Genomic DNA, 13,620 nt, shown 5'->3' with positions numbered 1-13,620 from the left:
ATTGTAATATGTTGTAGGTAATATAGTCCATATAAGAGTGTGGGTTTATGTATTAAAATATTTATATGATAATTTTGTGTAGATACTGTTTACAAAGTTCAGATTACTGAAAAGAAAGTCAAAACTATAGGTGTAGATTCAATAATAAAAACTTTTCTACAGATTATATTATGTAAAAACTAAGAAGGTTGATAGAATTTTTGATTTTATTTCAATGTTTATATCTATTATGAATAATAATTAATATTTATGTTTAGATTTTATTTTTTATATTTTTATTTTGTATTTTTTTTTTGCAGACTTCAAAAAGCAGACAGACAACGGCACGGACTAAGTGTGCAATGGGTGGTAAGTCTTTTTTGTAAAATAATACTTGGCTACCGTCTAATAAGGAGGAACTTTATACGTGAATATTAACCTTGAAAAAAAAACTTAAGATATAGGTTAGTAATGATGTGTGGCCGGCTAGTGTTCGCATTAGACGAAAAGGTATTGGATTACAAATTACCCTTTATAATTTTTAATTTTTTTTTTTATCGTGGATTTTTCACCGTCTACATAAAACGATCGTTTTTGTATATTATGTTGTTTCTTACCTTCTAGACGCGTGTAGACCTATCGCACAAATAACAATTTATTATTAAGCAGCTTAAACTGCACGATTCACGTCCATTAGCGAAAAACGTCTTAATAGAGTTTTAAACGTAATATGATCCTAAGTCTTGATAATATGATTAATCGATTAAAGACAGCGAAGATTCGAATCATGATTTAAAATACGAACATGTTAACGTAATGACGATAATCCTTGCCATGTTTAAGTATATATTTCAACGTCTAGAACTTTATTTAACTAATACAATATCAACATCATTGTATGATTGTCAAATATTATGTCAGGTATTTTGCATTATGTTTGGCCCATCATAGATAAACCCAACTTATCTATTTATTAAATTAACTTTTATATATTATAAAACATTAATTGAAACGTCTTATTTTAAGATTGATTACATATGCAATTATTTAGTTAAATATTAGTTATTAATAGATAGGTGATAGACAAAATAAGAAACAATTCAATAAAAGGGATAATTTTTAGAAGTACAATATTAATCAGTAAGTGTTAGTAATGGTAACTACCTAAAATACATCGTATAAATATTTTTTTTAAGTTTAAGAGATATTACCTTGAAAATGTATTGAATATGAATAATTACTGTATTAACCATTTTGGATATTTTTCTATATTTTTTTTATGACAAAAACAAACATAATGTTAATAATGTCAGTGTCACACAGTCACACAGTATATGATTTATGTGTGTAGACTGTAGCCTGTAGGGAATTGTGTATACGATACGGCATGGTCGCGTAATTAATAATGATAGTTAATAATTATTTATTTTTAAAATTTAAATGAAGATATTTTTGAATCCATGAGCATCAAATCTTTTACCAAATTTTAATTGAAATGCGTATTATACATAGCACAAGCAAATTAAATATAATATACATTCATATATTATTATCATAATGTCTATGAATCACTAATAATAATAATAATATTATAATATTTAATCATAATAAATATTCGATCGACAGCGAAGACATGCGACGGTATTATATTCACATATGTTTCGGGGGTAAAAATTAAACGCTATGTGCCTATATGTATATATAATATTATGTTATAGGTGAATATAATAATATGTATTATTATTAACGTCGAAATAATACAAACTATATAGTATATACATAATACTTATATTACATGTACATAATGCAGGTAATGCATACCTACCTATAATACGCCGCTCGAAACGTATATTCGTTTTTACATTTTTCTTTTTCTTCGTTTTTTTTTCATCCCCGTGAATGGAGTAATAAAATAACATTTATACTGGAGGGTTGTGTGCTTCGGGCGGCGTGAGAATGCGCATATATATACATCGCATACACGTGTGGCTGTATATTATGTGTATATTATATATATATATTATAATATGTGTATATTAAATATATATATATATATATATTTAATATTACATTATACCTCTTGGCTCTTCGCGCGCCAGCTACACGGTATAATCGCGAGTTATTATTGTGACGAAGGATCTTTGAGAGTAATATTTTAATATTCGTTTATAATAATACGTACCTATATATATGTTATATTATGTATATATTATATACCTGCACGCATATCATATTATATTGTTCTGTTGGCTCTTTAACGCGCGCGGCGTCCAATACAATAACAATGACATCGATGATTTATTTGAAGAAATACGGTTGATTTTGATCCCTCGTCGTCGTGACGGGTGTTACATCCGTCGTATAAAAATATTGTAAATTAAATTTAAAAAAACAAAACCCCGTATTCAATTATTTTGTTGTCTCGGCTGGTATAGAGATGACGGTATTTGGGGAGACGGTTAGTGGTCCATAACGTGTGTACCGACGTACCGTGATATATATTATATGTTAACACATTTTGCAATGGCTTTTAGAATTTCCCTACGAATTAATACTACACAGTAGGTAATCACAAATGAAGCATATTATATTGTAACTATTTACTGCAGTCTTACACGGTTTATGTTTAAACATTTTTCATTATTATTGTTAACCTATTTCTATATAATTATATTTTTACAATGTAAAATAATCCTAATGTTTAATCATGTACCTGTCCTATCAAATATATGTATTATAAAATGCAATTTCGGCCCCCACACGTATTTTCTCAGTATTCATATGTATATGAAACTAAATAAAATAAGCACAGGAACGCGTATATGTACGTAATTGTATAACCAATGATTGCGTCCGTTAATTTAGGGGCACACGCTAAAAACGACGTTCTGCACGGTTCCTACCTATCTAAAAACACATGTAAAAAACCAACAGCGTGACTGTAGGTTAAAATAGTAGGTATATATAGGTAGTACGCGACGACGTACGCACGCTTTGGCCAAATATATAATGTGCAATAAGCAGTCGATTATTATCTAGCAACAGTTGCGGTTTTATTTCGAGAATTGAATTTTTTTTACATAAAACTTAATAATCTAATATGGTATAATAGCGGAAACGCAAGAGGACCAAACGCATACATATAGTAATAACCACAATGCATTGTTTTCGGTGTCTCTTTTATTTTTTTTACCGTAGGTCACGTGAACGTGGAGACCTCACAGGGAGCAAAACGCATCCGTATCGATGCACCGCCGTGTACCTGGATCACTGCATCAGACATCAGTGCATACCTATACGATCGGATCGCCAAATCGTTTGTCGTTTGTCTTTCTACCACGCACCTACCTACACTTTGGAAAATATACATTGTTCGGTTTCCATTCAGATAACTGTATTACAATATTGGAACACGATACTAGAACGATCGGGGTTCGGGTGTTGAGTTAAAAAGTATTTGGCTTGGTTTATTGACCACGAATAAATATAATACATTTTTAACGGTAAACCTGCAGTGTGGTTATAAATTTGAGCATAATTTTTGAAAATAGAATATCTACAATTTTTTATTCTTTTTATTTTGAAATGTTATAGTTATCTATAATTAAAAAAAAACAATCATTATCGAACTTCTTAATTCTACGTCGGTGTATTCATTAAAGGTAATTTTAATGGCAAAAATGAGTGGCAATTATGGGCGATAAACTCGTTGCCACCAAAAGTGTACCTTTACAGCTATCCACCAAACAAAAATATCAACCAATTCCCATTTTCTCCAAAATTGTAATTTTCTTAAAAGTAGTAGGTACAATACGTTCATATTATATTTTAAAATTAGTAATGTAATATGAAATTAAAAAAGCGGATAAATGGATGTCGCTCAGCAGTACATTATAAATGTCCAGAATGTCACTGTAGTAGATGGTATTAAATTTGAATTCAATGATATAATATCATTGTATACGAAAAACGATTCTGAGCGGAGACGGTATGTGTCATTCTAGTATATTGTATATTGTTATTACTTATTACTAATACGGTAGCCGGTAAGTTGAATTAATATTATTCATACAATTATTCTTAAACTACCAGTGGTGCTGGAAAAATAGTTACTTATGTAAAATTGGGCTCTTTTGGAACCAAATTACAACAAAATTATTAAAATCGTTATTCTTTGTGTTAATATGTAATTTCATCTAAATTTGAACCTAATATAACTATAAAAAAAGCTGCTTTTGTATTTATATTTTTTTGGTTACAGAATTAATTACTTACGTAGAACCTTGTTATACATTTTCAAATCTTAGATATGAAAAGAAAATATTTATGAATTTTTTAACTTCAAATAATTTTTCAAATGTTCGTGATTTTTACGTATTTTGTCGAAATTTGAAACTCAGACGCTTAAAAAAAAAAATTGTTGTGATGGACTCACTCTAAATTTTTTTTTAATTTCCACTATAAATCAAAATCGATTTTTTTTAAAACTACTTTTGCGTACAAATTCCAGTTTTTCCTTAATTTTTTGTTTGTTTTTCCAATGAAACCTATTGAGAATTTTAAATTTTGACCTCCCGAATGCACCAACTAGATTCACTTTCCTATATCAGAATTGTAACTTAAACTTACAATTGAATATATTTTAAAATAATTACATTGTGCTACGTTAAATAAAACGAACAACTTCCAATATTATGCCTTATTGATGACGACTTGCCGGAGGACATTTCAAATATAAATTTAATAAGTGGTTACAGTGTTTATACTGTATCATTTGATGTTTCGTTCTCTTAATTACTTTTCTTTTCCGAGTTTAGTGCATTTCGCATTTCACACTGTGCATTTCTAACAATATAAGCCAACACATACAACCCCACTAATAGCTTTCCTATCAGAAAAGTGACTGTTGAAGAAAATCGAAGTACTTAACTGTCCCACAGTAGTAAAAAATAAAAAAACACACATCATTGTAAAATCAATACATTCATCGCACCTCTCAGAATTTAAAACATTATTAGAAATTTACAAGAAATTGTAAATTTGTATCAACGCATATTATTACTATTAATTGATGCAGTGGTTATAATAATAATATGATACTCTCCGAAAAAAACTATTTTTTTTAGTTGAGTCATTTTACCTATTCGTGGATATTTACACTTCAACACTAATTATTTATTAACAATAATAATCAGTGGCATGCTCAGCTTCTTTGAAAAGGGGGGGGGGGAGATATGATTTTTTGACTGTTCTCAGATCACATCATAAACGGTAAATCTACTTGTATTGCTTTGTCATATATTTTATATGAAAAAAATAATCCAAAGAGGGGTTATTGTTACCCTCATTCTCCCCTTGAGCACTTTCCTGACAATGCGAATGAATCAATATGTGCTGTCAGGGAGAACTATTTAACAAATATTGATAGGTTTACCAAAATTGAAGTGATGGACATTGGACAATGACAAGTATAGGCGAGATGTAGTATCCATAAACCGAAAATTTTTTAACTACTTAAAAATGTATATATTAGTATATTATTAAATGTAAGATACATTATTTTTTATTTATATATTTGTTTGAATAACAAAGTCTAAAATAAATTATAATTGAATAATTGATCTTAGTGCTCATCACAACAATCACAATACAATTCTATATTATTTTTTACGTGTTACACCAACAGTTTCATATTATTTGTAAACATCAATAATTTTTTTTATTTTGAATGGTAAGAATATCATAACTTAAAACAAAATATGTTGATTCTACAAAACGTTTTGGTAAAATTAGTAAACATTTTTGACGTTTCGAAATTTAGAATACATTTGGCCTGTAAATTAAAAATATTTTTTTGTATTTTTCTAAACAATGAGTCTACAAAAGTGTGCGGTTTTTGTCCATCGACCATCAACCATTTTAAAGTCGAAATTATAAATGTGTGGATCTTGGATGCAACAGACTTCCCGTTGGGTGAATATATTTTTGGGTGATAATAGACTCCTTTAGCTCACCGCTTATCAGTTGTTTCAGGATCTTGGTAAAAGGACAATCACGACGTATTCACGAATCACATCCACTGCTTCAATTATATTATATACTTTACCACGATGTATTGATTCATGTTTTGTTTTACACATTTTAAGTACCCACTGTTATTACGTTCAACTTTTATACTTAGTCTTGTTTTTTATTTAGTGTAAGTGGCATCAAATTCTGACACGTCTCTAGTTGATAATATACGTATTCACGTAAGTAGTGGTAGAAAAGTTTAGAAAAGGTTCAAGTGCATTTGAAATTCTGAACCAATCATCGAACCTGAGCACCATTACATAGACACATACACATTGTATCCAAGACGACGACACTGCTAGGACTGTTTGTCATATTTTGGTAATATATATTTAACAATTCAAGCAATAATCTAGTGTGATCAACAAATCGCAAAAAAATTATTACCGTAACTGATGTGTAAAGATTACGCACAACTGTGTCTAAGCGTTTCATAAAAATCAGATTTTATACGGTCTAGCTACAAGATACCATTGATTAAATATTTAATCAATGAAGATACCGGTTTATTTTTCCACGTCGTGGATCGGTTTGCGCCCGAAACTTTACTACTACGCAACTTATTGTACAGTTTGTTTTATGTTTTGTATAATACTACAATACGATGTATACTATTGATTTAATGCAGTTTTTTTCTCATTCTGTACAAGTTAATTAGTACAATAGTCAATAGTACACATTAGGTATTAGTTGATAGTTTCTATAAATATACTCATTGTTGTTATTAATAAATCTACAAAATTATAAAATGCCTTAAAATAAGATTTAATGCACTTAAAAAATGCTCTTAAAATTATTTTTAATTTTGAAAAATTTGTTTACAACATAATCTACAAAAATCACTCGAAAACGTTAACGACGAGGTTATACAAGATACTAAACGATGAAGTAATGTCTACACTCAACAGTCTAACATAAAATTAGGATTTAGATAAATAGCTTCCTCATCTTTACTTAATTGGCAATTGCATGTATGTTTTATATCTGTATATACCTTAGTGTCTACTGTCTACATGCGTCAACAAAAACTTCGTCTGGCGTCACATTTACCTGATCGATAAAAACATAATGAATATTTATTTTTATTTTTTTAGAATTAATGTTAACTATATTTATATCGAATTTTATCCATTTCTATATAAAAATGACTTAAAAACATAAAAATGCACTAAAAAGGGTCAAAAATGCTCATGAAAGACGTAATAAAGACCAAAAATGCAAAATAAAAGTTACGTTTTTTAATTCCTTGATGTATGAAATTAACTTCGTACTGGAAAGCAATGCTTCGGACTTTCAGAAAAAAATGCAATTTTCATTCAAATCCGTTCTCAATAATGTCCATAGATTGTAAGACGGATATAATATTATATGAATTACACCAACAATTGCAGGTAAAAAAAAATTAAAAATATATATAAAATAATTTAAAAAGATTATACATTAATATCTATAGTTACACCTGATATATTAATTACCACCTAATTATTAAAAATGCAACTTTTTCTTATCAAATAGCTATTTACTTAAATGACAAGAACTGTCAGAAAATAGTGCTCTTATAATAAATGTACATATATTATCATCATTTAATTCTTGAAATTGATTAAAAAACTAATCTTAACAAACAGGTAATTGAGTATTTTTAGTAAAAAAAATTAACTTGAATTATGAATTAATTACTCACAATAAAATGTAATTACGATCATCATTATTGAGAATTAAATCATTACCACAAAATTACGTAAAAAGTAATTTCGTTACACTACTTATTAAAAAGTTACTTCCCAGCACTAAATATAGTAAGTGTAATAAATTAAGTAATGGCTTCGACCGCGATTTAAGATACCTCGTATAAGATATATTTTGTAAGTAGGTATCATCATGGATTATGGAATAAAATATACATAAATTATAAACTATAAATAATAATATTTGAAGCACTATAGTCTATAGTGCTATTTGGACCCACGATTTAAGATATACTTAAATATATCTAAAGTAGTATCTTAGTATATTATCTTAAATCGTGTTTGGACCTCAACTACAGTCAATATCCAAATAATGTCAACGCCATCTAACGATTATTACCCAGTTTTAGAATAGAGATTATCTTTTATACCTAGTACTGTTGTACGGTCTTAAACCGTGCTACTACCATTCACAAGATAAAGTGATAAATGATAATGCCATTATCATATGAAATTATCAATCAATGCCAGTTTAAGGTTACGTATTAAAATCGAATTAACTAAATATCAATTCAAATTTCAAAAGCAGGAAAGTTTTGGTTGAAATTATTGAAATAATCAATAATATATTTAGTTTAAAAAAATTGTAATTTACTATTGTTGTGGTGTTCCAAAAAAAAAATCAGTATGAATTTTCTATTCTGTGAAATAAATTTTGTACTATGTTTTCTACTCAAATTGTTATAATATTCTTGTTGTATTTTATAGTTCACAATTTTTTGAACTACCTATTATGGGAGTAGCTGGATCTCATTTTACGAAGCGCATACGAAGGTTTAACGTAGTCGAACGGACAGAACGAGTAATAAACAAAGATAAACCTATACCAGCGCCATTGCATAAAGCAGACGCTGATCGGCTGAAACACCTTCTTGAAAGTAATTGTAATGTAATATTATATGTACACATGGTTGATATTATTTTCGGATTGATTTCAGATGATCCACAACTGAAAGAAGAGCTAGTGAATAAAAATTCAACTCTTGGAAAAAATTTACAAAGTGTTTATGTTACATCCAAAGGTGATGTAAGTACATACAAACTGTTGATTATTATTAAAACCAATTACCTTAAAGGTAGAACGTATAATATGATATATTTTGTTTTATAGTTACCTAATGTTTACCCCACATCAAAAGCCAAGTTGCCACAAAATCGAGCACAAGAATTTAATACGGCGTTCACGTTTCAAGAACCAGAAAATGTTCCTCCAGGACGGTATACACTTACTCAAATTACTGAATGTATAGCTGATCATTATAAAGATAAAAAAATATACTCATCACAAGTTTTAGCTGATCGAGTTAAAATTGATAAGAAATTAATGGGTGTGTATAAAATATTATGTTTAAAGTTGAAAAGTTGGAAAATTAGACAAAGTTAACAATATGAGCCCCTAAAATATTATGGAAACCATTCATATTTGTTAATTATCTTTATTATAAAGTAGATATCCTTTGTTTATTCGGCAATAAATCATTACATTTTCTAATTAGGCTTTTTGATTGATGAAATCATTCAAAGTCTACAAATCTGTACACTTAACTTACAATTAGAACTTGTAATGATGAACAAGTTTCCTTTCCATGTTAGTGAAATATTATCGAAAGGTTAGTCTTAGTAGACATTTCTAATACATATTAATATAATACGTACTAATGCAGATGCAATATTTCAGGATATTTTTCATATGGTTTTTAAAGGGATAGGTGGTGGATAGTACTTATAACCAAAACATACCAATATTTTGATGGACCTAGTTATGTGATAATACTTTTTAAAACTGATTTGAATTTGTTATTATGTGTACTTGAGATCGGTCAGTCAATTTGTCCTAATTTCAACACCTCAACAACTATAAATTTAGTTTCAATATTTAGAAATTTCAGAATTTTCAAACTTTGATTATTCAAAATTTAAATCAGAAATCTTAAAATGTAAGACTATCCGATCTCAAGAAGACATTATAATAAATTTAGATCAGTTTTCTGAAATATTGTATTATTAGGTTGATTGTTAGGATGGATAAAAAGTACATGCAAATCAGAAATTTTTTTCATTTTAAAATACAAGCAAAAAACTTATATTATATTATAATATTTTAGAACATAAATACCAATACATACAATTTAAATTAAAATTAAAACTAAATAAATATTTTTAAATCATATTTATCTTATTTTTAATACCAAAAATTTATCTGTAATTTACCACACAAATATTTCCAAAAAGTTATTTATAGTTGTTTTTTTCTTAAGAGTGATTTAATTTTTGAGATTTACAATTGTTGATACAAACTCAAATAGTTTCAGATTTACTTTATAAATCCTGTTTAAACAAGCTATCCAATTTTGATTAAAACTACATCTAATTTAATGTGAATAAATGTATTTCCCACTTTGTATGGAAAATATATTAAATAATAAATATTAACAATTTTACTTTTATGTTTAATTTTGTTTTATTTAGATTAATAAACATAAAATACTTTAAAAGTTCATTATAAAACTAATTTTCAAGTTGAGAACACCCTTTTGTTTAAGTTACTAATTATTATTTTCAGTTCCTATAATAATCCCACATCTTTTATATTATATAGGTAATATATTATTATTTAATATTAAATACAATTTGTATTATTATTTTTTATGTGCTAAAAATAATTTCTGCTCAGTAATTACTATAAATATAGACTTTCAATAAGTGTATTGCTATTTTTAAATTTATCTTATTCAAAATAACATAGGTATTGTACAATATAACAATAATTATTCAATTAATTGTCGAGCTATAATAACTTTTGGTTGAAGCTAATAAAAATTTAAAAAAATCAATATTTATTATATGAATTATTATTTAATACATAATAGATAACTTTCATGTTAATTACAACTAATATTACACACATACTACATATTATTATATATGTTAAATGTTCAATAATAACAGTATTCAACAGATGACCTATCAAACTTTTATATAGTTTTGATATATAAAGTCATATAATATATTATGACTAGGGCTGGGATTTTAATGCCCTAAAAAAATGCTTTTATGATCTACAAATTTTTTTATTTTTAATAATTTTAGAATAAATTACAATCAAAAGTTTTAAAAATGCATTATAAAAATCTATTACAAGTGTAAACTGTAAATACATAGTTTTAGTATAAATCTTTTTAAGTTGGTGGTCCGATAATATAATATGAATTACGAGTACCTACTTATAATCTGTTATTTTTATTTAAAAACCATGTTGGTGTAAAAATCTTAAAATCTTAAAATAAAATTTCAAATTCATACACTTGGTTTCCAAAAACTCAAAAAATGCTCCAAAAATCTAAAATGCCCTAAAAAATTAAGAAAATGACTTAAAAACTAAAAAATGCAAAATAAACTTTCTTATTCTCATTCAAATGTACATAAAACAAATTTGTGACAAGACGAGCTTTGAAAAACAATGCAAAGTGCATCGAAATCCCAGTCCTAATTATGACCTACTTATTTTTCTTACACTATTCTGTTATAATTATCAAATAATGATATTGATCACATAAAGTCAATCTAAGATATTTTGTATTTAAGGATTTATTTTAATCAGAACACTTGCTAATTACACTTTCTATGAGATTTAACTTATATTTGTAATATAGTTAATCATTCAAAAAAATATTGAAACTGAATTGTGTCAAATTATTTGAGTGTATTTGATCAATATTCAATATGACAATGTTGTTATAATGGTAAAACTAGAAATGTTTCTTCAATTTATTGAAGTCTGGTTTAGATTAATAATATAAACAAATGATTTTCTGACATTTTCAGCTAATATAAAATAATTTCATTGTTTTCGTAGAATGTAGATCAATATAGATATGACACTCATCAGCTGATCTGAACCTCCGAGAAGTACGAGAACGAGCTCGCACGCCAACCTAAGATTATAGACTTATACATTTGTTTAGGTACTCAAGTTACAGAAGTATTAACCGTTAGGCCATTTTGAGTCCACAATCAACCAATTAAACCAAACCATAATGTCTTAGGAATGATTGTTATTAAGAAGACGTCATACCCGGTGTGTTGTCTCTGTCTAACACAAGTGTAAAAGAAATATAGAAAATCTAAGAACTAAATTCTTTCAACATTTAATTAATAATTAATATTATAGAAAATTAATTTATTATTAAATTTGTAAAGAAGAATATGAATTATGCTCGATCAGAGTTTTTTCTTATTTTTATAGTAAAACAAGTTTTTATGAACATGAAAATATAAATAATTTAAGTACTTATTAGTTATTACTCATTTCAAAAAAAAAAATTGAATGAAAATTCTTCAAAAAAACTCTCAAACACAGTTTGTAAATAAATATACTATATATTAACATTAAATAAACTATATAGTAATACTTTAAAAAAATTGATTTCTTATTTCTTAAATAAAAGACAGAGACCACACATGCGGGTAAGAATTTATTGTAACAATTATTTTTAAATTCATTTTTCTAATTAATAATATTTTTAAGAGCTATACACACCTGTCATTTAATATTTATCGTAATGTGTGCAATTTAATATAGGATAAAATCATTGCATTTATAAATAAAATGGTATGCACAGTTTTATAAAAATCATACTTGCTGATGTTCAAAATCATTTTAAAGTTTATCTGTAGATTTTTCCTTATTTCTAAGATAATTGAAATATTCCTTCATTACTGTACCAGCCCAACTACATTCAAAATCTTTATATGTTGTAACTTTGTGTACTTACCTCATACTCTAACTAATTGATAAAAAAAAAAACATTGTAAACTTGATGGATAATCTTTACTTCACTTGCTTAATATTATTTTAATATTTTAAGGTATATTTTATATTATATGCAGTACTACAGTGTCACTATATTCATGATTTACTTATTGTTTTATTTTTTTTACAGATAATATACTAAAATACTACAGGGTATTTGATATGTATATACCAGAAAAGATGGTAGAAAAGAAGACTTCAAGTAAATTTTTCATTAGTAATGCCATTGACAAGATTAGACAAAACTTAGAAATAGATAAATATAATAATGAACGAAAACAGATTGGTAAAGATTAAAATGCACCAAAGAATAATGTTAGTCAGGTGCTATAACATAATTTCTTTATTGTAAAAATTGTTAAATTGTGTTACAGTTTGATGATAAAAGTACTTTATGTTTACTTTTATGGTTTTATGCTGTTTCTTATGTTATGTAATGATTTTATTTTTAATAAAATAAATAGTTCTATGCATTCTAGAAGAAAGTTATTCTGTATGACATTTTATGATACAAAATTTAACATTTTTAAGTACATATGGAGATATTAGTATTAATTGTGACATTTATGCCGGGTTGCACGAACAATCACTAAACATTTAATGAATCAATAGCGAACTAATGGTCTTTTAAACATAATTTAGTGGCCCATGATTGGTCCATTCAATTTTATTGAACCTTTAAATTAATACATTTTTCAAGCAACCCAGCATTACTTATCTATTTAATGACTAACTACAAATAGATTATCATCATCTTTGTACAATATGTTATTAAATTTAAAGTTTATTTTACCAGAGAAATGGATCAAAATTTTGTTGGTGCCACTTTGCTACTTTAACCTAACTAAGTACTGGTTCAAAATTAAATTGTTATTGACTGACATTTTCAGAAAAATATTCCAATTTGAATTGTGAAATTTAAAATGTATGTTCTAATTTATTAAAATATAAAACTTAGCATTTAATATCATAGATCACAATATAATATTACTGATTGTAATATTATTA

At 26.7% G+C, this 13,620-nt stretch overlaps 1 protein-coding gene across 1 annotated transcript; it reads left to right on the top strand.

Moving 5' to 3' along the window:
* The first annotated feature begins 8,263 nt into the window (after positions 1-8,263).
* On the top strand, positions 8,264-13,251 carry LOC111031076 (protein NDUFAF4 homolog). The gene is made up of 5 exons (XM_022310862.1): positions 8,264-8,424; positions 8,508-8,677; positions 8,738-8,826; positions 8,911-9,127; positions 12,743-13,251. The coding sequence occupies exons 2-5, from the start codon at positions 8,533-8,535 to the stop codon at positions 12,907-12,909; spliced, it is 618 nt and encodes a 205-aa protein (XP_022166554.1). The 5' UTR covers positions 8,264-8,424; positions 8,508-8,532; the 3' UTR covers positions 12,910-13,251.
* Positions 13,252-13,620: the final 369 nt, after the last annotated feature.

The sequence above is a fragment of the Myzus persicae genome, unplaced genomic scaffold (genome assembly GCF_001856785.1).
Source record: "Myzus persicae strain clone G006 unplaced genomic scaffold, MPER_G0061.0, whole genome shotgun sequence".
NCBI lineage: Eukaryota > Metazoa > Arthropoda > Insecta > Hemiptera > Aphididae > Myzus > Myzus persicae.
This window is presented reverse-complemented; position numbering and strand designations above follow the sequence as displayed.